This window comes from Antedon mediterranea, chromosome 10, assembly GCF_964355755.1.
Source record: "Antedon mediterranea chromosome 10, ecAntMedi1.1, whole genome shotgun sequence".
NCBI classification, from domain to species: Eukaryota; Metazoa; Echinodermata; class Crinoidea; order Comatulida; family Antedonidae; genus Antedon; species Antedon mediterranea.
Window position 1 is genome coordinate 19,710,252 of NC_092679.1, and position 26,035 is coordinate 19,736,286.

The 26,035-nt window shown below is 31.7% G+C and overlaps 1 protein-coding gene across 3 annotated transcripts in view; it reads right to left on the bottom strand.

The window, feature by feature from the left end:
* LOC140060993 (pleckstrin homology domain-containing family H member 1-like) overlaps positions 1 to 25,408 on the bottom strand; it is a 90,008-nt gene extending 64,600 nt beyond the window's left edge. For 2 of the 3 annotated variants that reach the window (XM_072107374.1, XM_072107373.1), the window contains exon 1: positions 25,214 to 25,408. In XM_072107374.1, the coding sequence (XP_071963475.1) occupies positions 25,214 to 25,351 (138 nt within the window). In that variant the 5' untranslated portion in view covers positions 25,352 to 25,408. Of the gene's footprint in view, positions 1 to 10,361; positions 10,684 to 25,213 lie in introns of those variants that run through there. The other variant, XM_072107375.1, reaches the window with a different exon arrangement.
* Positions 25,409 to 26,035: the final 627 nt, after the last annotated feature.

A 26,035-nucleotide genomic window follows, 5' to 3' on the forward strand; every position in this document is an offset into this window, starting at 1 on the left:
AAGTTAAGCGCGATTTTCTGAAAATCTTAAATTGATCATAACTTTGAAACAGATAAATATTTGTTAACGTAATTTTCAGCCACGTTTGCTTTACATTAATTGTTAACTTTTTTATCCCTACCGAATTTTGTAACATTAGAAAGTGCGTGCGTAAAGGGCGTTTGAAATTTTAAAATGCTTCAAATCAATTTCTGATTAAATTAGAGCACGTTTCAGGTCATTTTAAGGGTTTAAAAATTGCCACTGGTGCGCACATTTTTACGCGCGCACGGCGCAGGGAACGCGTATAAGCTTTTCTTTTACATAAATTGTGTTTTTCAAACGTAGATTAACAATTTTACGTTATTTTATTCACTTTTCAACTTGAAATGGCGTTCTACGAGCACGTTAAACATGACTGGTTGCGCACGAAAACGTCAACAAATTGTGAAAATGTTGCAAAATATGTCTACTTTTAAAAGTGATACAGTTCCTCAGAATGCAAGGTTACCCCCATTTTTTATTTTATTTTATTACAGTCTATGAATCGTAGGTCTGATTTATTATAGTGTTGAATGTTAAAACGTGTTTGATGGCTACATTATTTGCATATTAAATATAATTTTCGAAATTTTTATCATCAAACAAACAATAACATATTCAAAGAGCAAAACAATAAACATAACGTTTATCTTTTTTCTTTACATGTTAATATATAAAACTTGAAAGTATGCACTTTGCTAATATGTCACTGTTTAAAATTTGTGAAGATTTCATCATAGTAAAATTTATGATTTAAGTATGATATGTAATAATCAACTTGCATCGAGAAGATTCACGACATACCGAATGAACGAGGACTCTTTCTTCGGATTTTCTTCAGCAGGTTCTCATATGGCTCGATGTGTAGTGCAACCGACTTTGGTATCAGAGGTACCGGGTTCGAATCTCATCACGGGAAAACAATTAAATAAAAGGATTTGTTTGGTTATTACACTGAAAGGGCAGTTTTAATTTTGAATAGGCTACTTTTTGGAAAAGTCAGAACTGAAAAGTACTTGAATGCGCAAGATATGCTTTGTTGCGGGCGGATAACCAAACTCGTCCTCAAGTGACGAGTTCAGATCTAGTATAATTCTATGTTTACATGCCATAATATTTTTATGATGTTCCAAGCTCTGCCAAAATTGAATTTGGAAACTTCTGGATAACTCATTTATAATGGAACGCAGGTCTACCTGCCAAAGACATCCTGATAGGTCTATTTATGATCGATGCTTATCCGTTGGGAATATGTATATCCTTTGGAATACTCCATCCATTGGGAATTCACGCACACTGTCATTTTTAAACAACTGTTAAATTTTAAAATGTTCTGCATTTGAAATTAGATTTGATAAATGTAGTTGCAATAAATCAGAGAATGTGTAATAACGCTTACATTTGGCTACCCTTTTAAGAAATAATCAGAATTTCTATGAAAAAATGAACACTAGACTATTAATATGTAAAGGCTCCTAAATACTTTGATCTGAGATTTTCCTTTTTAAATGTAAACTTCAGAGGAAAAAAGACTAGAAACTTTGGCGACATAAAACATTCGTGAATCAGCCATTTTCGGAACATAAAACTTTCGCAAATTTGAAAAACAAGTACAAGTAAATACTGTAACAAGATTGCATATGCGCGACCTTTGTGTTATAAAGACGCTAATAGATAAGCTACTGTATACAGTAGTAGGCCTACTCTACATTCTGAAAAGTATTCATGCCCGCAAATTTCAATCATTCACAAAATTCGCAAAAGTTTAATGCCCGCAAAAGTTTAATGCCCGCAAAAGTTTCTGGTTTTTACAGTACTGTGAGCAAAATAGTATATTAAGCTAAATCCATGAATCAAATATTTACTTATAACATTAATGTAGCTACTTGTTTTGGATATTTTTATCAAATTAACCTTTTTTTTTAAAGTTGAAAGTATTTAGAAGACATAAGTTAACACCTGTCCGAACATTAACCCCTGCTTAACTTTAATATTTCCCTGTATTACTTTCTATTTGCAAAATTTTATGTTTCAAGCTGGTTTGTTAAAAAATATGATAACCCAATAATGTTGAAAATAATAATGACACTTACCTTGACATACCATATGTATACAATGTATATAGACAAAGGTAAGCCTACCCGACAACGAAATCATCGCAATAATTTAGTTTTCATGCAAAAGAATAAGGTAGGCCAATTCATTTTGATTATCTATTCTCATTCCTAAAAACTAAACTTATTTTTAAAAACTTTACTTTTCATCCCTGGATGGAAAAAATAAGTAAAAGTTTATAGTCTTGCTCTATATAGCCACATAGACAAGACACAAAACATGGGAAATATTATTGTTTATCTAGTTGTGTTCCTGATTAAGAAAATCAGTTAGTATTTAATATGAGTGCAAAGTTAATTTCATCATATCCTGTACCTATTTGTATTTGTGCATGGAAAATGTAATAAAAATTGTACTGTATGTTTAACTTAAAAAATATATTCAAATTCAAATTCAAAATAATATGAAAAAAATAAATTCATTCAGAACAGAGCATATATCATGTACCTATTGACACTCCTGGGTGACCAGACTGACATCATTATTTACAAGGACAAACCAGATCTATGACACAGCTATTCAAAAATGTTACTACTGATGCTTCACATTTATTTAATTATTGTGAGAAGACCGACAACATTAAAATCCTTTAAAAAATGTTACTACTGCAAAAATCAATAGATAATGTTAAAGTCAAGGATAAACCTAACATACTTAGCAATGGCAGACAATTTGAACACTAAGGAATTAATGAAGTTCAAAGGCACCAACTTATTAACTTCAAAATCAATTCATCCTTGTGTATAAATCAACTAATAAAATAAATATCTGAAAAAATCCAGTTCAAGTTATTAATTAAGAAATAAGTCACAATTTCAAACATGACCGTCGACATCTATCAATCAAAAAGATGATTAGCCTAGCCTTGAGATTGTCATGAAACGCCTTCAACTGCCAGCTTGAAGCAGAGACAACCTGCTTCTTTCCGTTCTAAGGTACTTTAAGTTAGGCTTAGAAACGTCCATCAAGCTAAAATGATAATATTTTGCTATTAATGTGTAGAGCTTTATGTTATTTAAAAGTTTTAGGATTTAATTGATTACCATGAACCCCAGAATTTAGAAACTTAGTGAAAATCATGAATCATAAGTATTTAAGCTTTAACCCAAGGGAAAATCTCATCTACGAATGTCAGACCAGAATTTAGCCATGTGGTGGAACATCTTTTAGTGTTATGATTGTAATATTTTAGGTATAATTCAAAACTAATAAGTACCTTTTTCCGCTTTTTCCAAAATTTCTAAAATACAGGTTACCAATCATGAGTTTTACTCAGAACTCCTCAACTACTTTTCTCAAACCTGGAATTTGACACTAAAGTGGTGCAAGCAAATTGTCACTGATTTTACAAGGAAGAAACAACATTTCATGGTTGTGCTTATACATAGGTTCTACACAGGTTTTTGCCTGAAATCAATCAATATTTTCTATATCTTCCAATATTTTAAGCATTGTTTAACTGATCAAATTTATCAAACATTTTTGCCCAGCACAGAAGTGGGAACTTAACTGGTTTAAATTGGTTTTAAACTGGTTAAAATTGTTTTATTAGCTGGTTCAAATTGTTTTTCAACTGGTTTAAATTGGTTTTCAACTGGTTCAAATTGCGTTCAACTGGTTCAGATTGGGTTTCAACTGGTTCAGATTAGTTTTCAACTGTCTAATTGATGTTGGGATGAGTTGAAAACTATGACCATTCTGAAAATTGGAATATTTACCCTCTAGAATTGAGGAGGTGGTATCTTTAAATGTTATTAGAACCTATTTCTTATATTTCAAATGTTAATAAAGTTGAAAGTTATAAGGCGTGAACCTGAAATGTAATTTTTTCAAGGTTTTACAGATTGAATCAGACTTTATCTATAAAACTGTACTAATACCAGTAATATGTTAGGCTTAACACAGTCTCTCGCCAAGACCCCACGAGGGAGTATGTTCATTATAACCTGTAGCTTAGTCGCTAGCGCATCCGCACATTTAAAGGCCTAACTTTCAACTCCCAACAGACAACAACCAAGTTTTTCTGTTACGGCAATTATTGTAATATTCTGAAAATAAACTTTTATATTTGCAGTCCCTCGGTGGTCAATCTCTTCAGGGGACAGGTAGTCAAAATCAAATAGGAAATATGTTTAATGGCAATTAGAAGGTCAGATTAAAAGGTCAACAAGTTTGTCTATAGATGTAGTAAAAGGTAAAAAAATAGTAGTTACTGTATACAACAGGTGTTAAGTTGTGTCTCTTTTGAATTCCCAGGAAAGTATAGATATTGAAACATCACTATGCTTTTTTCTACTTTTTTTTTTCCTGAGAAATCTTTTCCAATCCCTTGATGAATACTCTGAAGGCTCAGAGTTTGTGAGCAAATGTAAGTGTGGTGGTATTTTTACTATGTCAACTTCTCTTTTTCTCTTTTTCACTGTATTGTAAAGCTTTTTTATGTAAATTGATTTGAAATTACTAAATTAAAAATTTTATTTATGGTACTGAGCAAGAAACGACAACAAATAATTATTATCATTGGGTGAGAGGGTTCTGACCAACATACATGATACTTAACAGATCAGAGACACATTTAATAAACCACTAATTGTTAAAAGGCCAGAGGGATATTCCTAAACTTCCCAAGGGGTAACTAATTAATAATTAGGCCACTTTCTCACATTTATTGAAATTGTGTTCAATGATTAAATATTAAAATTTCATTGATTGATGTAAAAGACTGATGTTGTTGCTTTCGAAATCAAAGAAATCACATAGTGAAAATGTACTTTTAAATATATTTAAATAAAGACCTTAAAAATTGACAAAATGTGACCCTCAAATTTCTTAATAATTTCCACACTTTTAAAAATATAATTTAACATATACCAAAAAAACACAATTCCCATTAGGATGTTCGTGATCTGGTTTACCCTCTGATTTTCCTGTACTTTCACCCCGATTTTAATCTGAAAATTCCCTGTTGCATTTCTCAAAAGGGTCCATGCACTGTATTGGCCCTCTAACTTCCCACATTTCTACCACAAATATATTCCCAATTGGTTCTTTAGAGGGTCTATGTACTCTGATGGAATTAAAGGATGTTTTCAAGACATTTTTCTTACACTTAGTATAAAGATTATAAATGGCACCATGTGTGAACAAAAAAAGACCCGATATTACTACTTGTTGATTGCAGAGGGTACATTTTTTTCTTACTTTGTAACATGTAAAAAAGACAAACAAAATGCCATTCTGACAAAAAAAACACCATAACTTTATACAACGTGTATAAACACATAGGGGTTTATTTATAATGGTGCAAGTATTTTTAAACTGTTTTATTTATATTATAATTTATTTCGTTTACTTTAAGAAATTAATACATGTTGATTGATTTATTGATTGATTGATTGATTGATTGATTGAATACAGGAAAAGACTAAATGAGACCTCAGTCCTTATGTTCGTAACCATTTTTTTTTTACAAAAAATTGTATATATTTGTTGGAGTTTAATATTATCCGGGTTGGATCACCCTCTCCACCGTTCTAAACATCTCCTCACCGCCACTACCACTCTCTTTCAATGCAATAACATTTGTTTTCAATATTATTACAGTATTTTATTAACACTTAATACCAGCATAAAAATAGTTTTACTTTAACTATAATCATATCGTAATGAATCACCAAATCAAATCAATTTTTTTTTTAATCATTCAAAGCTTATACACCAATCAAAACAGGAACATATTTTCTCCGAGGCTAGAATTAGCAAATAAAAACGAACAATATCAAATACAAATTTAATTACTTATACAAACAAAATGTTAGTCCCTAAAGTGGTCAGAGGAAGTCTGGTGCCAAGACACCGTGGCGTGGGGACTTAAAATGTTGGTGGGTGTGAAAAGTCTCAAGATGCCATTTTAATTAAATATTACGGTATAATATTCCATGGTGGTAGCTCATCAAATTATAATAATTTCAGGTCACGAAAAAGTTGTCAAATATAATTAAGTAAATAAATTAAATAAATAACAAGATTTAAGAAATTAGAAATTGTTGTTGTTTCTATCATGGGTAAATTACTTAAGTGTAATTGAGTAAATTGGAAATCTATAATTTTAGTTAAATTGCAAAATTTGGGGTAAATTGTGAAATTTGAGACAAACTATGAAATTTGAGATGAATTGTCACTTCTAGCCAAATTGTCACATTTGAGTATAATTGCCATAAATGAGCTAAATAGTCACATTTTAGCTAAATAAATGACATTTTAGCCGCAGAAAATAAGATTAATTCAATAAACAAATAAGATTTTTTTTTAAATAAATACTAGTTTAATTCGCTCATTAAATTTTTATCAAAAGTTTGTTCCTTTGTAAAAATAATTCTTAAATAATTTTTTGAATATGCCAAGTCACATAATCTAATTTGACCAAAAATTGGATGGGAAAAAAATTTACCTGAAAAAAACTGTAATTTAAAGCAACAAAATTGTCAAATTGGCTGCCAACCAATGGATTTTTGATTGAATTCAACCATTTTATCAGTGAAACATGATCAACTTTATTCAAACCTATTCAAAGTATGATTTAATTAATCTTTTCTAGTTTCTAATTTTCAGAAGATAAATGTTAAGATTCTTTTTGTTTACCAATTAAGCCAAAGTGAATTTACTTCTACTCAACCTTCCTTAAAAAAGAAGTTTGTTTTCTTGGACTAAGACAGGATTTGAACCAAGGACGCGGATCAGAAGGCAAGAATGAAAACTTGTTTTTATAATATTGAATAAAAGTTATAGCACACATGGGAAACATACTCCATTCTATACTCGGTAAACAAAGAAAATTATGTTTAGAGGGCAAGAAAATCCAGACATTTTATGCTCAAATAGTAAAAACATTAATTAGCAATAATTTCCCATGACAGATGCTATTTTCCTCGTTATGTATTTAAATGGCTAATAATTAAAGCTAGCAATTAAAATGAAAGTATAAAAAAAGTACAACTCATAATAAACTATGAGGGCGCTATCATTTTTTTGCAAATAATGTGTATCTCTCTGAGTATGGTCAAATGCTTAGCAAAATTTAGTACAATAAAAATCATATTTATATATACTGTATATATTGCAGTTTATTTTAAACAATATTTATTTTCATCTACAGTATTTTATGAGGCCTCACATTTCTACCACTGACTAAACATTCAGAAGATTTCTACTCTAGCATATATTATAATTTTAAAGTTTCTTTTTATTTAAAGTTTCTTATATTTATAGCACTGTCGCAGCCGAAGCTGAATTATTGTGTATTTGCATTTAAATGTATAAAACAATAAAAGTATTTAAATAATAATATAAAATCGTGAAAATGTATTACAGTAGGCGCTAATACAAGAACACAACGAGATGTAGATTACATCTATTGGTAATCGGAATGTTCGGTAATGCATGGCATATCAGACGGCCAGAAAGCAACAAATTAAGAGAAACAAGCACTTTAGCTTGGTGTTGACAAGATCCTTCTTACCCCATTACATCACACATCAGGCTTATAAATGACTCATTTGGAAATTAACACTCTTGTCTGAGGTGCAGGACAGCTGAGCAGGGGTAAATGCGTGAGAACTTGGCCCCCCCACCATCTGGTAACAATATCAGGGGACACTTAACAAGGTCCAGATAGCATTAATTTGAATGAAGCATATCTGATAAAATTTCAATTAATAATCGTAATTAACCTAGCTTGCGATAAGCAGCTTTTCTTAACTAACCGTGTCCCCCCTCTCAAGGTCAAAGCGACAAACTGGAAATACAGACAAATATATATTAACTGCATTTGTTGATGGAAAAACTTAATGCAGTTAACTTCACTTAAAATGTTGAAGAAATAACAAAACAAAAAACTTTCTTTCAACAAATTTACAAAATACCAAATCTTGTGAACATAACATAGAATAAATTACTTAATGATTAACTTAATTACTTATTGATTTCATTATCAAAATTAGCTAATCTTATTATCTAATCAAATACCATGGAATAGGAAAAAAAGTTATTCAAGGAGAAGAAAAGATAGAAAATCAGGTTCCAACACCAATGAGACTCAAACCTTATTGGGAATAAAATGGAGCAGCTAAAGCAGAGATTTCTGAAGGCTTCTCAGCAAAAGAGCATTAAAGTCATTAGGTTAAGTTCAGCCTTTACATTATTCAAACTGCTCCCCGACACCCCAATTCCACCTCTTCTCATATTTCAATCAATCAATCAATCAATCGATCAAAGTAGCATACAGAATATTGTTAATGTGAGCAAACGAACAATCTTGAGAAATGGGCTGCCCAAAAACAATAATGCGTTATCAAAAATTCATATTATATAACACCTAAATAAATTCCTGTCATTTGATTGGACGATTGTGGGTCACATGGCGTGCAATAGGACGCACTATTTAACAATCTTTAAATCTTTTTGCATATGGAAAATATTTTCTCTTTTCTTTACGGCATTGTAATAAGACAGCAACACAATTTCCCAAGTAGGGATGAATAAAGTTTCCTTGTATTCTTGTATCCTTGTATATTTGTTAAAATGGACCTGAAATGGAATTTCGATTTTCAAGAAATTCACACATGTTATTTAAATGTATCAAATTAACACAAACCCATACAAATAAAAACAAAATGTATAGTATTTTGAGTAAAAACGAAATTTTAAGATACCATGGTAAATTAGCGAAAATTACTCACGCCATTGCAATATTCTATTTCAACGGCCGTCGGAAGCCTCTATATTCACGACGTCACATATACACACGATGATATCGAGAGCGTGTATATGCCGCCCGATAGTCAGTGAATGATCGACGGCCTGGAAAGATACGCGAAGCGTTGACACTAATACTAATTTATTCAATATCTAATGTTGTTGAAATATAGGTCCCTAAAATGTACTTCGTTTGTTCTAAAACCCGAATTTAGAAGGCTACCTTCCAAACCTTTACTAGGCCTAGGCCCCCAATCCAGCGCGCGGAGTCAATCCACCACCCACATCATGCGGCGAGCCTCCGTTTCATGTGCATCCAAGTACCAAAGCGATATCAACAACTTGCTGCGCTCATTGTCAAGCCAAAGTAAAATATGAATAAAATTCGTTTTCGAACTGCCTGATTGGTGACAAATAAATTATCATCTCATATTACTAATTTAATTCTGCTAAACTAAAAACTAAAGAAACTAACACATTTTAGCAGTATAAATTACGAACGATATACAAAATACACGAACGGAAAATATGGATACGCATCATTGCGCACGGAGCTGTATCCCGGACAACGTTGCCAGGCCAACTTCGGTATTGCCAGAAAAAAACCGTTGATTTTAAGATTTTAAATCGTCATTTACTCGATGAATAACCGTTTATACGGTAATAATTTTATCTAAAAAAATTCTAAATACGTTTCTGCAAATGCACAACCATTTTTTAGAAAATACTCCATAGATTTCAAGAGTTATAGCCAAAAAACTGCAAATTGTCCATTGGAGGGATAGGAATATATTCGCAAAGTGACGTCACCCGCGAATTTTTTTGATTTTCAAATGGGGCTTTCCCCAAAAGGGCCAATTTATATTTTGTAACAATATACATTCTAGCAACACCTAATAGCCCCCAAAACATCATTCTAAAATGAAAAAAATCGAAAATCCATTTCAGGTCCATTTTAAGACCATTACTTCAGAAATCCAACATCATCATTTACCTCATGGCATTATTTGTACCATTCCACTCATAAACATTTATTATTTGTACAACATTCTCCAATCCATATTTTACCCACTTTTTTCAAAGTTTAAAGCATATAACAGTAAATATATTAGTTCTTGAAATAGACTGTTCATTGTACTGTAGAAGCATGCATTATGTCAGTTAAATTAAATACTTTCAAACTAAATTAATTATTTAGATTGCCTCACAGAAGTCTTAGAACTTCTAAAGAAAGATTTAATTACTTCGGTAGTACTTTAAAAAAATAATGTATATATTTTTTTAATAGCAATTAGAATTACAAGTAAATACACATAATTTGTTAACATTGTCTTCAACCTAAAAAAATAAATATTAAAATTTAATTCTATTACTGTAATTGCATCATATTCACTATTTACTAAATTAGTTATCAGCTAAATCTACAAAATTAACAACCATGCTAAAAAAACATCTTCTAATATTGCACTTACTTTTATTTGTCCAGCTATCAAATTCCAATCTCACTCATTCTGTATAAAAACTGTTCCAATAAAGCTTATAACAATTTAGGAATTTTAATTTATAAGAAAAACACTTACATGACTGCATTAAAACAAATGTTTTCAACTCTTTTGCTCAGCACACAGGGTCCCAAAGTAACCCACAAAAAAAATCTCTTAAATCCTACGTTCACTAGAGGATGACAAGTAAAGTTTACTTTCGCTTTTAGAACTTCTGAAATCCACGAACACGTGCTGTTAAAAGTGGTTTGATTAGTGACCAGGAAGTTACCTCTTCCGAAGGAAGGAGAGAATTGAGCATGTTTAAGATTTCTAAAGAGACTTCAGCTTCATTTCATTGGACCCTCTACACACCACTCGACTTTCAATTATGAAAGTTTATGTTGAAATAGTGAAAGTTCAGTGGAAAACAACATTAATTTTTTTGGAAAAACATGTAAAAGTATTTATATATTCATAATTAAAAGATTTTATAATCCCTTTTCTAATCCATAAGCTCTCTACACTATCAAACTTAATGTGACAAACAAAAGTGATGTGCCCATATATAGACATGATGATGTCATATCACTACCATATTTGGGTATATCACTACATTATTTTGGCACATCACATTTTTTGTTAAGTTTGATAGTGTAAACAGAGCTTTATAAAAGATTCCTTGGCTGGAATTACTGAATTTGAATTGTGAATGGCCGAACATTGGAAACATACATCTAATGTATGTTTTATGAAGGTTGTGTACATTTAAAAATATAGACAAACATAGCTATATTTAATATCATAGTATTTTGTATTGTTCTTTAAATTTTAATTTGATACATTAAAAAAAAATTTGATTTGAAAATGAATAATAGTAAATTAATTCCATCCAGCTTCTGCTCATAACTGTTTATTTGCCATAAGTCGCGTGCTAAAACGCATAGTGATACCGGACCGACACAGACCGACAAACAGACAGACAGACCGACATAGTGAACTATAGAGTCGCGTCCATGCGACTAAAAATGATTGAAAAAATCTTATATTTATATCAACTGCATGCTAAATTTGTGTTCCAAAAAAATCAATTGAAATCATATTTTGTATTGCGGCTATAAGTTGTATAGCGATAAACTGGCGTTTCAACACCCAATCGATTGCATGTTTTTAATTGTTCCTCATTCTGCTGCCAAAAAATTGGGGAATTTATTTAAATAGTTATTAATTATAAATTTTTTTTTTCAAACAGAAACAGGCTTGCAATTAATTTAAATGTAGGAGACCTCTTGTTGTGGGCCTATTTTTTGGGACGTGCCACAGAAAGTTCAGAGTACAAAGAGAAAGAAAATATGTTTGTCAAAATAAATGTAATATACCAATTACGCTTCAAAGCGAAAGTAAGTTTTGAAGTTTAATAAATCTTGCAATAATTATCTAATACTTGTTGATTCTCTATTTTCATGAACGACCTAAATTCTAAACTGCTAAAAATTCATCTTACTTAGAAAAAGAATATTTTTATTGGCATTTCTATGTCGATTAATTACGAATCTTTATGTCATTAATCATAACCCAATAATACTCAGCCTACTAGCACTTGATATGGGTGTGTCTCAGGTCTTCCTGATCGGATCATCCACCATTACTAAATAACCCACTTTAAAAGGTCAATGCTCTTTAATATAAAATGCTAAATTTCATTTCTTTCTTTCTTTTTCTGAACTTTTGCCAAAACTTGAAGGTCAACGTTTTTGAAATCTCTGTTGTACTTGTTATGGTATTGACACATGACAAATACCACAGGATATGTCTTCCAAATTTGGCACATTTTGAAATAGAACACAGTTGCACTCGGGCACAAAATGGTACCTAAAATATGAAATTTATAATAAATATATTGTAACTACATTTTTTTCAACTGAATTGAGATCGAGAGTTGTGATGTTATACAGAAGAAGCAACATAGTTGGGAAACCAAATAATACCTCTTTCACACTAAAACTCCTGAGTGGTCTCCGGAGATACCCCGGGATTTAAGACCATTCAAAACGTTGAGAAATTCCAGAGATTTTCACACCAACCTAGCAACACCGGGGTTTATAAAATAAAATTGTAAATGTTGCCCTCTATTTTTTTTGTTTACATAGCGACTATCATTAGAATCATTTTAATTAATAATATTTTTAATTTAATAATTACTTTCAACAGTCTCAGAAGTAATATAATGTTTTATTGATAAACTACTTATTATTTTTGAAACTCGCTATATAATTCGCACAAAAGCTGATGCAGGTTGCATTGTGGACTCAAGTACATTAACTATGTTTTTATTTACAACTGTCATGAATTCTGTTCTTTAAACTATGAATGAAGTTCCTTTCTCAGTTTCTCCAATATTCATAAAATTAGGGAACGTTATTCGTTACAAACATCATGCTTGCGCTATTATATAACTAGGTAACTTCAGAAGCTTACGTAACCCGGTATTCTAAATAAGTTTACAGTACCTTCACTGAATTTACTCAACCAAATATGGTAGTGATGCCCATATATGGTAGTGATATGCCACCATAATGTGTTTATATTGGCACATCACATTTTGTTGTCACATAAAGTTTGATGTGTAGACTATGACAATGGGAATTATATACGTTTTACAGATGATTTCTGACAGAGATTTAAAAAAAAGTTTGATGTTTTCGTATCATAGTGTTCTATAACAACCAGGTATCTATATATAAATTTACGTAAGGGCAAAATTCGGTAAATCGCGCCTTACTTCTAGAATTTTTACTCGATGGTATATAAAGTTGGTTCGTACTTTCGGTACTGATTTTAACCACCTGATGTAACCCTGTTTACTAATTAAATTAAGTTAGATAATTAGTTATTGACGATTAAAACGAATTTAGGTTCAACGATTTGCCCCAAATAGGGGTGTTTTCCGATCGTGGTATACACTGTCTAATGGATGTCCATCTTGAAAAATACCCGCCACAAAAATGCGAGGAGGCTTCGCATTTTCCTATCTCCTCCTACGATAATTGTTTTTAATAGCTGAAAACCGGTTGAACAGTTCGAGTACAGCATCATAATGTTGAAGACAGGCCGATTTTCTTTAAAAAATACTATTTTGATACATTTAATATACGTTTTTACAAATGTATTGATTTGTGATGAATGGAACATTCCAAATTATTTGGTTTAACCATACAGGTATAGATTTAGATTTATGGGCCCCCTTGGAGAATAAACATAAATAGTATTGCAATGCTGTACCAGGGAGTTCCCTGGCTGTACAATACTGTTAAGGTATTTTAATGGTTAAAACCACTTTTGATCGCAATTTGAATCGCAAATTTCTTACTCAAGTTCAAGTTCAAGTTCAAATTTATTGTCAAATACACAGTAAATGAAATTTGCCTTCCAAGGTTCAAATTACAATAAAAATAACAACAGTTAAAAACATACAATACTATACAATGGATAAGATAATATATAAGAAAATATGCTATGTATAAAACATTATGAACAATATAAATATTAAAATACTATATAAAGAATAAAATATAAAACGTCTCAAGTTATCTTTTAAATTGCTTGTTGTATTGCTTGATTGCACACGGAAGAAATGATTTATTATGACGCTCAGTCTTCTTAATTGAAGGAATCATCCTTCCGGATCTACTGAAATTTATAAAGTTAAAAAGAGGATGAGACTGGTCGTTAATTATACATTTTAGTTTTTTCTCCATAACCTTATCGCATATATCATGGATAGATGGGACGTTTGCACCTATTACCTTCTTAGCCATTTTGATTATTCTCTGTAATTTATTTGAGTTATTCTTAGATAAACTATTTAGCCATACAATACAGCAAAATGTTAATATGGACTGTATCATAGCCTGATGGAATAGAGACAGCGCATCTCTGCCAATCTTAAAGTTTCTTAATTTCCTTAAGAAGTACAATCTTTGGTTTGCCTTCGCATAGACTTTGGCAGTGTTGGCGTTCCATGAAAGTTTTTCATCTATCCATACTCCTAAATATTTATGTTCACTAGTTGTGCGGACATCATTATCTTTGATATTTAAAGGTATAAGTTGCCTCTTAATTTTACGAAAGTCAAACACAATTTCCTTTGTTTTATTTACATTAATACTTAGACAGTTCATATCACACCAGTTAATTATATTATTAACTTCAGTTCTATACGTGCTCTCATCATTGTTTACAATTAAGCCTGTGATACAGGTGTCATCAGCAAATTTAACTATTTGACATGATTCACTTCTAAGGTCGCTTGTATATAATGTGAACAACAATGGAGATAACACGCATCCCTGTGGGGCACCGGTGTTTGAAACAATGATATCAGACAAAACATTATCAATTCTAACACGCTGGGTTCTGTTTTTCAAGAAATCTCTGATCCATAGACAAACAAAAGGATTAACATTCATACTAACTAATTTATCAAGAAGTATGTTTGGTTTCATTGAATTGAAAGCCGAAGAAAAATCTAAAAATAACGTCCTTACATATTGCCTAGGTTTATCCAAAGTTTCATAGATTGGATGCAAGAGGGTAGTTATTGCATCGTCGACACCTCTATTACTACAGTATGCAAACTGATTATTATCAACAAAAGGCAACGTTTCTTTAATCAATACATCTTTAAATAGCCTCTCAAAGCACTTTGTAATAATTTGGGTTAGAGCAACAGGACGATAATCATTTAATATTTTCGGCTTAGGTACTTTATTTATTGGGGCTATTATTGAATACTTCCACATGCATGGGACACAAGAAGAGCTTAACGACCAGTTAAATAATCTACAAAAGATAGGCGCAAGTTGTTTATAGCATGACTTTAAAATATTGCCAGTTAGTTTATCTGACCCAGCTGCTTTATTTGGCTTAACACCCTTAAATACTTTCTCAACTGAAAGCAGATCAAATTCAGGTACATCAGATTTGGTTGTATTTAACTCTAGGTTCAGTTTAACATCATTATCATTAGTATTATTAATTTGGTCATCATTATCAAATCTGTTAAAAAATATATTCAGTTTATTTGCAAAGTCCAATGGGCGGGATCCGGATGGAACTATTGTTGTGTTCTGCCTTTTCGCGTTTCCAATAACTTTCTTTAATCCATTCCATGCTTGCTTGGGGTTACCGCTACTGTGAGTGTTGGTACTGTTAGATGTAATATAAAAATATATACAAATAAACTTTATTACTGTGAGTGTGGGTAGGCCCTACTGTTAGATTATAAACATATAATATACAAATAAACATTCCAAATTATTTGGTTTAACCATAGAGGTATAGATTTAGATTTATGGGCCCCCTTGGAGAATAAACATAAATAGTATTGCAATGCTGTACAATACTGTTAAGGTATTAACCACTTTTGATCGCAATTTGAATTGCAAATTTCTTACTGTGAGTGTTGGTACTGTTAGATGTAATATAAAAATATATACAAATAAACTTTATTACTGTGAGTGTGGGTAGGCCCTACTGTTAGATTATAAACATATAATATACAAATAAATAAACGTTATTACTGACAGTTGCTTCTCAACGTTTGTATTAATTAATAATTTAAAAATATATAAACGTCGTAGTGGTGTATCGTTACATGTACTTTACTATTTCAATCGACTATGACAGTGAGAGTTTTAACAAAGTACCGTATTAAATCGTAAATGTTTTACTGTATTTAGTGGTATATTATTTATAGGCCTATAAAACATTAAAAACAATATTTCGTTACTGAGTGGATAAGAATATATTTTAAAATGTTTCCTCTTTGTACCTATCTTCTTCCCCCATCCCTCAACCCTTAATGTTACATACAAAACACAAATTGGGTTTGTTTAAATGAGTCCAAATAAAAAAATTTGACTCATTTTGTTTCTCTCTCGGAAGTAATTCCCAGGGTGCTAATTTTGGTTGACTACATAAATCATTGTGTATATTTATTCGTTTCTGTAAACGACAATGTATTATAGTCCTGCGGTACGTACATTTGAAATCTCCATTTTTTTCTCGCTGGAAATACTGTGTATTCGAGAACCATCTGTGGGCACGACCTAGATGGTACGCGAGCGAAGCGAGCGTGCCATCTAGTCTATATATAAATTTACGTAAGGGCAAAATTCGGTAAATCGCGCCTTACTTTTAGAATTTTTACTCGATGGTATGTAAAGTTGGTTCGTACTTTCAGTACTGATTTTAACCACCTGATGTAACCCTGTTTACTAATTAAATTAAGTTAGATAATTAGTTATTGACGATTAAAACGAATTTAGGTTCAAAGATTTGCCCCAAATAGGGGTGTTTTCCGATCGTGGTATACACTGTCTAATGGATGTCCATCTTGAAAAATACCCGCCACAAAAATGCGAGAAGGCTTCGCATTTTTCTATCTCCTCCTACGATAATTGTTTTTAATAGCTGAAAACCGGTTGAACAGTTCGAGTACAGCATCATAATGTTGAAGACAGGCCGATTTTCTTTAAAAAATACTATTTTGATACATTTAATATACGTTTTTACAAATGTATTGATTTGTGATGAATGGAACATTCCAAATTATTTGATTTAACCATACAGGTATAGATTTAGATTTATGGGCCTCCTTGGAGAATAAACATAAATAGTATTGCAATGCTGTACAATACTGTTAAGGTATTAACCACTTTTGATCGCAATTTGAATCGCAAATGTCTTACTGTGAGTGTTGGTACTGTTAGATGTAATATAAAAATATAAACAAATAAACTTTATTACTGTGAGTGTAGGTAGGCCCTACTGTTAGATTATAAACATATAATATACAAATAAACATTCCAAATTATTTGGTTTAACCATAGAGGTATAGATTTAGATTTATGGGCCCCCTTGGAGAATAAACATAAATAGTATTGCAATGCTGTACAATACTGTTAAGGTATTAACCACTTTTGATCGCAATTTGAATCGCAAATTTCTTACTGTGAGTGTTGGTACTGTTAGATGTAATATAAAATATATACAAATAAACTTTATTACTGTGAGTGTGGGTAGGCCCTACTGTTAGATTATAAACATATAATATACAAATAAATAAACGTTATTACTGACAGTTGCTTCTCAACGTTTGTATTAATTAATAATTTAAAAATATATAAACGTCGTAGTGGTGTATCGTTACATGTACTTTACTATTTCAATCGACTATGACAGTGAGAGTTTTAACAAAGTACCGTATTAAATCATAAATGTTTTACTGTATTTAGTGGTATATTATTTATAGGCCTATAAAACATTAAAAACAATATTTCGTTACTGAGTGGATAAGAATATATTTTAAAATGTTTCCTCTTTGTACCTATCTTCTTTCCCCATCCCTCAACCCATAATGTTACATACAAAACACAAATTGGGTTTGTTTAAATGAGTCCAAATAAAAAAATGTGTTTCTCTCTCGGAAGTAATTCCCAGGGTGCTAATTTTGGTTGACTACATAAATCATTGTGTATATTTATTCGTTTCTGTAAACGACAATGTATTATAGTCCTGCGGTACGTACATTTGAAATCTCCATTTTTTTCTCGCTGGAAATACTGTGTATTCGAGAACCATCTGTGGGCACGACCTAGATGGTACGCGAGCGAAGCGAGCGTGCCATCTAGTATAAAACAATTTAAAGTTATAAACCATACGCCCACCATATACTGCATACACTTCTGCATAAATAGCTATAAAGCAAAACAGACAGTTTATTATTTATCCTTTTGCACAACATCAGATTTGTGTCATTTTTCTTCCTGATGAAAATTAAGTTTGTTGAAAAGAATTCAAATACATCCTTTTCTAATATTATACTTGCTGATAGATTTTACTTTTATTTTTTGTCTTGTGTGTAAAGATTTTACTTTTAAGCAGAGACGTACATTACAAAGTTGGCTATGCCAAAACAAGACAGTAAACCGGCACGGTTTAATTGATAAATTGATATAAAAGATATTAATAAGTGATTTAGAAAATTTAATATCCTATATCCCCTAGGTGTATTAGAGGTAAAGTTGATGCCACTTTAGTATCAAGGTTGGAATTCTTACCTCTGCTGACTGAAAAGAAAATAAATTAATTTTTATAGCACTACAAACCTTTCCAATTTAGGGGATAACCTATTAAGGAGACACTTTTTCATTATGAATGAAGTTTAGAGGTAATATTAATACTTTTTTTGCCATGAGAAAATCATATTATGGTGACAACAATTTGATTTGAATCCAGAACCCTGCATTTGGCAAGCAATCATGAAAACCACGATGCTACATTGCCATAGGCCTACATGACCATACTGACAACATTTGTTTGTGAAGAGTTCATTGATTTGCACCAATCAGTGCTGAACTATAACCTATGTTTTTCTTCTTAATATTGAAAATTTCTAAATTTAGGGAGGTCCTGTGCACGCCCGGGTGTATGTTATTGTTATGGTTCAGTGATTTTGTTTGATTTTTTGATAATGGAATAGCCCATGGGGGATGGGAACCCTGCTGGACACCCAAGCCTAGATAGCTGTATCCAAGGAGACATCTCTTTCTTTTTGGCTTGGGTGACTGGCAGGGAGGAGTGTTCTCCTTAAATAATAAATAATAAATGCTATAGAATTTGTAATTAATTAATTAAACTGCCATAAACTGAGCCTGTTTTGCTTGCCTGTTTTGCTTGCCTGTTTATATTCCAATAAATGTTTGTTGTGAGATCAAATCAAGACGATTTACCTGGTATCATTATTTCACATGTCGACCGCTACCCCACACAAGTTAGGGAGGCCGGAGCCTTTTACATTATCCTATGAACTGAAGCTCAAAATGAATAAATGGTATATTATTATTATATTATTATGTCACACCCGGAAATTGGGTGTATTTTATATATAACTCAAAGCTCAAAATGCGTAAATGGTCTATTATCATTATATCACTGTAGAAATCGTAGGTGTCATTACATGACCCACTTTTATTTAAATTTTCAACCAGCATGATGATATCATCAGAATAATATAAATGGTAACATTTGTCAAAGACAATAGCATAATAAAATTTTGTAGGAAATTAAGCAGTGATAAGGAAGATGCGCTCTAATGAACATGACAAACTTCCAATTCAATATTTCATTTTTCTCAAGGCCCATACACAATAATGTTCAACCAATTCTGGTAATTCCACATACATATTTTTTTATATAACCAAAAATAGATTGAATAACGAAATTAGGAAGGAACAGCCACAACATTCATCATTCATTCATTTGGCACCATTTTATGTGACTGAATTAGTATCGTGTCCTGACTTGATTCTATTTGATGTTTCATTTTAGCAATGACAACATAACTGCCAATAATCATTAGTAAAAACAACATTTGAATTACTTTAATTATGCTTATTAAAATTCAAAGAACTATATTTCAATTCAATTTTATTTGGTTAAACACAATGGCCTGAAATAACATAATAATGGTAACAAGTAATGCAACACCAACTTGTTAGAGTTTTTTTTTAAAATCTGGATTGCATTTCTCATTACTAAAAGCTCTGTCTACACGATAAAAAAAGTGTGATGTGCCAAAATATGATAGTGATATGACAACATCATGTCTATATATGGGAAGTTGGAAAATGTGGACAGAGCTTTAGATCTATGTGATGGAAAATGTTGCAGTAAAAACACCATTGAGTTGTTTGTCTTATTATTATTATCAGTCTCAACACGTCTTCTAGCTCTATGTGGTAGAAAAACGTTGCAGTAAGCGAGTTTCCGCTGTCATTTATAAATGATGAGTCAGGCTCAACAGCAGGACTCTAGGAGGTTGCATGAGTACAGTTGTTTGTTGTATCTAATGACCAGGAGACCTAAAGTGTGTAAAGCCAATTAGGATGCTGTACTTTAGCAGTTATACAACAGCACATAAAACTTTTGAACTAAAGATGTTTGGATTATTTTATTTACTGTAGATATGAGTTATATAATTCATAGGTGGGTCCTATTGGGGCTCAGCAAGCCTGCGACTCTTGTCCCTGCCGAAACTTTTGATGATTACTGGACCTTGAATTAGCCCATTTAATTTCTGGTTAGTATTGAGAACTTTTCACACAGACATAGTACAAAACTCTCTCAACACTAGTCTTTATGAAACCCAGAAACTATTTAAAAACCAGAATTTTCTTAAGCTCCAAATTCTTTTTTATCCTTAAAATAAAATCACTTTTACAATACCAGAATTCTAAACCATCAAAATTATGGCCTGGAAATGATCAGGGATGTATAAATTATACCTCCATGAATTCACTGTGAATCACGGCCAGATGAAAAGTGTAACTCGAGAATACATGTACATTTTTTAAACCACCATGGTCAAGTAATGTCTTCATATGGAAAAAACAAAGTAGTAGCAAAAAACTAACACAATCAACAATGTAACAACAAATTATGGGACACGTATCCAACAGTTCCAACACGGTGACTACCAATTTCTGTCAAACCGAAGGAATAATGTAAAACCAAGAAGATTCATTGGCTAACTAATCAAATATCCACATGTGCACCTGATAATGCAAATTAAAACTTGTGGTCCTTACTTACCGGTCAAGACGAATTTTTCTCAAGTCTTATCGCTATGGTTACACGGCAAGAGGTTATTATTGAATTGTGTTTGTAACAAAAATACCGGAAGATCAGGTAAAATTGGTTTTGGTCTAATATTGACTTATAATTGAACACTTATAAGTAAGTTATTTGAAAATCAGACAGGGTAAAGATTTAAAAGGATAGAAAGGAATTAAGGATCTAAAAAATGTCTGGTTTTAGGAATGTTTTCGATATAATATTAATATGAAACTTTATACTTTATATATCTACCGCATTTTAAAACTTAAGTTTTGTGCAATATTATGTGTATACTCTGTATATGAATTTTTGTTTTATATTTCATATTTATCTGTTTTTTTATCATACTAATATTTGCCAATCTTTAAGATGATGAATGTCTATGGTTAGTTTATTATGAAAAGGGACAAATAAAGTATTCAGTATATTCTTAATCTTAGCATTCTATTTCGAAAAAAAAAGGGGTACCTGCACTTTGTATTAAATCGATTAAAAGATTTTTTTTAATTTTTAACATTACTGTTTAGGTGAATGACTTTTTTTTTCCTGACAACTTAAGTTTATTATTTCTAATTTTCTCAAAATTGGTTGGAATTTTTGAAAGATAGACATCTAAAAAACGTCAATCCAACTACGACTCAATTAAACTACGATATGATATGGTCACATTCAATTGACTGACACTGACACCTAGGTTGTATCACGATTGCGGAGGTAGCCCAAAGCATGATGGGAAATTCAATTGACTGACAGCAACACCTGTCACTAGGGTTGCATTACAGAGACGATAGCCCAGAGCATGATGGGATATGTTGATGTTTTACTTTAGTATCTTATTATGAGTGGCTTGAGACTGGAATTCTATACGTACAGCTAGTTAAACAATGCCTGATATACCTTAGGCTGTTAAAACCATCAAAATCACTTTCAAATGATGGAAATTCAGTACAAAAAATTAAAGATAGATCGTTTGATAAGAATGTCAATCATCATAAATATATAAAAAAGATAAATTTTAGCCATGAATCTAGTATGGGTCTAGAATGCAGAACAAAATAAAATTAACAATAAAAAGATATTTAAATTGTGGGAAAATTAAACCAAAGGATCTGGTAAAAAACGAACATTTTCACTGAACTGGAGAAAGCATAAGATAGGCCCCACTGTGATCTTCAATTTGATAGCAAACACCAATATGTCAATCTTTTAATGCTCTAAGCCTGTGGGCACTTTACAATGTTACCATAGTCATTGGAGTAAACATGTGTGGACACCCCCATAATGTTACAGCTAGTAATCAGCACTACAGTTGTGTTTGGTCATACCAGGTACCCATTTGTACACCTGGGTAGAGAGAGACAAACTTAAATAAGTGTAAGTGTAAGTAAAGTTTCTTTCCTAAAGAACACAAGCATTGGATATTATGATTCTGTGTTCAACGCCTAACACACTGAGCCACATGCCGTTACTTTACCATTTGATAAGTATAAAACAACCATCAAGGCAATGAAACATTTGAGAGTAACAATCCAGTCAGAAATTCACTTTCCTAAAAATCTCTTTCCCATGTTTAAATTAGCCTATTAACATCTAAATCATCACCGCAAAACATGCAGACACTTGCGTCATACAACAACCTGAACGAGAAAACTCTATTTTAAACATATCCATAGCATATGACATCTTCAATAAAACACAGGAAAATAGGTAAAATTTATGTATTTTATTTTTGACAAGGGCTTCATAATTCAAGTCATTTTTAATTTAATCTTTCCCTTCATTTTCCTCAAGTCACTAAACTTTCAAGTTATATTGACATCAGGACATTCAATCTCCATTAGTTAGACTTCCTCTCCCAAGATTTAAATCCATATATGGATAATTGCAGTGAGCGTCCCATTATTATCAGAAAAAAATGAAATAATTTAATTCTTACAGTAATTATTGTGGTAGAACTTTAATAATCTTAAAAGGAATTTGATTTGATTTTACTTTTTCTTTGTACTGTTTTGAAAAGTGAGAAGTACTATGAAATATCTGTGCGATAGGTATCGGAGGATATTGACCTTCAAGGTACTGGAGTTTATCGGAGTTCATCGGACAAACATGCTTTTAGCAACAGGTTCAATATCATTTGCCAATTAAGGACAACTTTGAAACTATGGTTTAGCAAGGGTAAAGTAGTACTAGAATTTAATAGTAGGGATGGTAGTAGGCCTACAGTTCTTTCTTTGCCCCAGACGTAAGCTAGAACAACTTCTCACCACCTAAGCTACGGTTCAGCAGGGGTAGCTGGTACCAGACGTGTGCCAGAACAACTCACCACTAAACTATATGGTTTAGCAGGGGAGTAAGGATGTCTCGTGAATATGGGTTGGGTCCGTCTGTTCAACATATCATTACCCTTCGTTTGTTTCCCAAGTGTAGCCTGAATAGGGATGTCCATGGAGCCAGGCTTCTTAGCTGTATTTGCTAAGGCACGAAACTGGACAATTAGACAATATTTATTTATTTGTTGACCATGCACCTTTGAATCGGTAACACTCACAATATACAGTGCAGTCCAAAAACACAGAACAGAACATATTGAGAAGAAAGACAATAACTCAAATAAAAGCTATTACAAGCAACAATACAATACTATAAATCCAATCATTGGGAGTAACTTTAAGGAGGACCATTTCTCCCATGCAGAACAATATTTAAAAATATTTCTTTCTAATCTGTTATCTGTAACAGAAAATCTGTCAATCTTGACATTTTTTATTTGTATTATAAATATTAATGTCATAGCATATGGCGTGCTCATAAAATACAAAGGTTTATTATTGGTGCACGTGATAGTGCCAGTATTGACAACAACTGCCATTATAAATGCTTGTGGTAACACCTGTGTATTATAAGTTCATTACGAATAATTGAAATTAAAACATGTGGTGTTACCGCAATCATTGATGCATAAAATGCATACTCTCAACAATGTATCCTTCCCCCAACAACTGCCTTACATAACTTTTATGTTAAATATTTTTGCATTAATATATCACCATTTGACATCAATCAATTATCTCTAAACATGACCTGTTCAATGAACCATACTTCCTGTCTCCGACACGGTCCCTGGATTAAGTATGTGGTTAAATAAGTTAGTCAGGTCAAAAAGATTATTTGATAAAGAATCCATTTCCTAAAATGACATGGATCTTTACCTAATACATATTCATAAACGTGAATTTAATATTTAAATCTATTGTTTTTTTAAGCAATTATTAATGGATTTATTAGCAGACGACCTTAATGTTGTAAGGTCAATGTTATGATAAATCCTGATGCGCATAATGTCATTTGAAACATGAAACAAAATGAAGGGAAACTAGTAATTGCTGGACGTCAAGATGTCAGAGATGTAGAAACACATAACGGCGTCGAAGATCCTAAGTAAACTCTACAGTCGAATCACTTGGGATGAGAAGCAGTGATGAATGTAATAAGAGATGTGGAGATATCTCAGATCGGATCTACCGTAGGGTCAGACGGAAGTAATCAAATGAGTGTTAGAATGAAACGTCAATCAAGGAACGCTTTGATGTATCGTTGAATTGCGAAGTAGAATCGGTCAGAAAAGTTTGATAATGTGACAGATTTTTAGTGAAAATTCGTTTTTGAAAATAACGGATACCCGATTTTCTCGTGGAACACAAATTGAACAAAATGTAACAAATTATCATACCAAACTACAGTGCTTTTTCACACATTAGTTTTTCACGTTGGTAGAAATGTAAATTCCATGTAAAAAACTCATTAAAAAGATAAATTTGATAAAACAACAAAATTTGATGAATAAAAACGAAAGTTCATGAAAATTGGAATAATGCTGATCTTACCTTTTCTATTTAAAAGTCAAACTTGAATTAATAATTGCAGTATATAAAATAAAATTTAACAAAATAGGTTAAATATCAAATTTCTTGTTTTTCATAGACTCATTATGTCCTAAATATTTTTTGCAGTATCATTCTCGTACACATTTACAAATGTTAACCCATCCACCCCTAACGCATATTACACGGAAACATCCTACGTCACATGAAAACCAGCTGTCTGCAATTAGCGACAAACTTACGAAAGGAAAATACAACCATCTGATACCTAAGTTTACTTACTTTTTCCTTAAGGATTTCCCGCACATAGTGAGCTTGGGATTTGAATTTTTCCAGCTGATTTTCCAAGATTAAGTAGCGCTGTTTCCATTCGTCTGCTTCAACCTCGTCATAAGCGCTATCACTTTCCATTTTGATCATAGAGGGCACACTCCACTTTTTTCCAGTGATACTGTACTTTTACATTCAATATCTACACTGTATAAATAAATGTTGTTAAATGTTATTAATTAAATTGTATAGATTTATTTTTAATTACTGTAGATCAAGTAAAAACTGATGGTACACTCATAATACACTTTCAGGGGTACAATCTGTACCCCTTGGTGTGGAGTAATGTTGGCCAACCCCCAAACTTTACCCAATTGTTAAGTGTAAGGGATGTGGGCTTGACCAAGCCATTCTGTATGTTAGTATTACTAAGTTTTACCTCTACTACACTATACTTATATATCTACTATATAAATCTAAAGGAAAATTACTGAAAAAGACAATTCTGTTGAGTAAGTAGCTGGATTTCAATGGAGATACAAAATAAGCACCAAAAAAATTACAATGCTGTGGGTATTAACTATTATTAAAATAAGCAAAAAGCTAAATTAAAACAGCCAGAAAAATGTTCAGATCTCTTTTTTTATATCTTTCTAAACTGTAAATATTTACTACATGCTGCAGCCTTGCATTAATTAATTTGTTCTAATCATCGCAAATCAATACATTTGTATAAACGTATATTAAATCTATCAAAATAGTATTTTTTTAAGAAAATCGGCATGTCTTCAACATTTTGATACTGTACTCGAGCTGTTCAACCGGTTTTCAGCT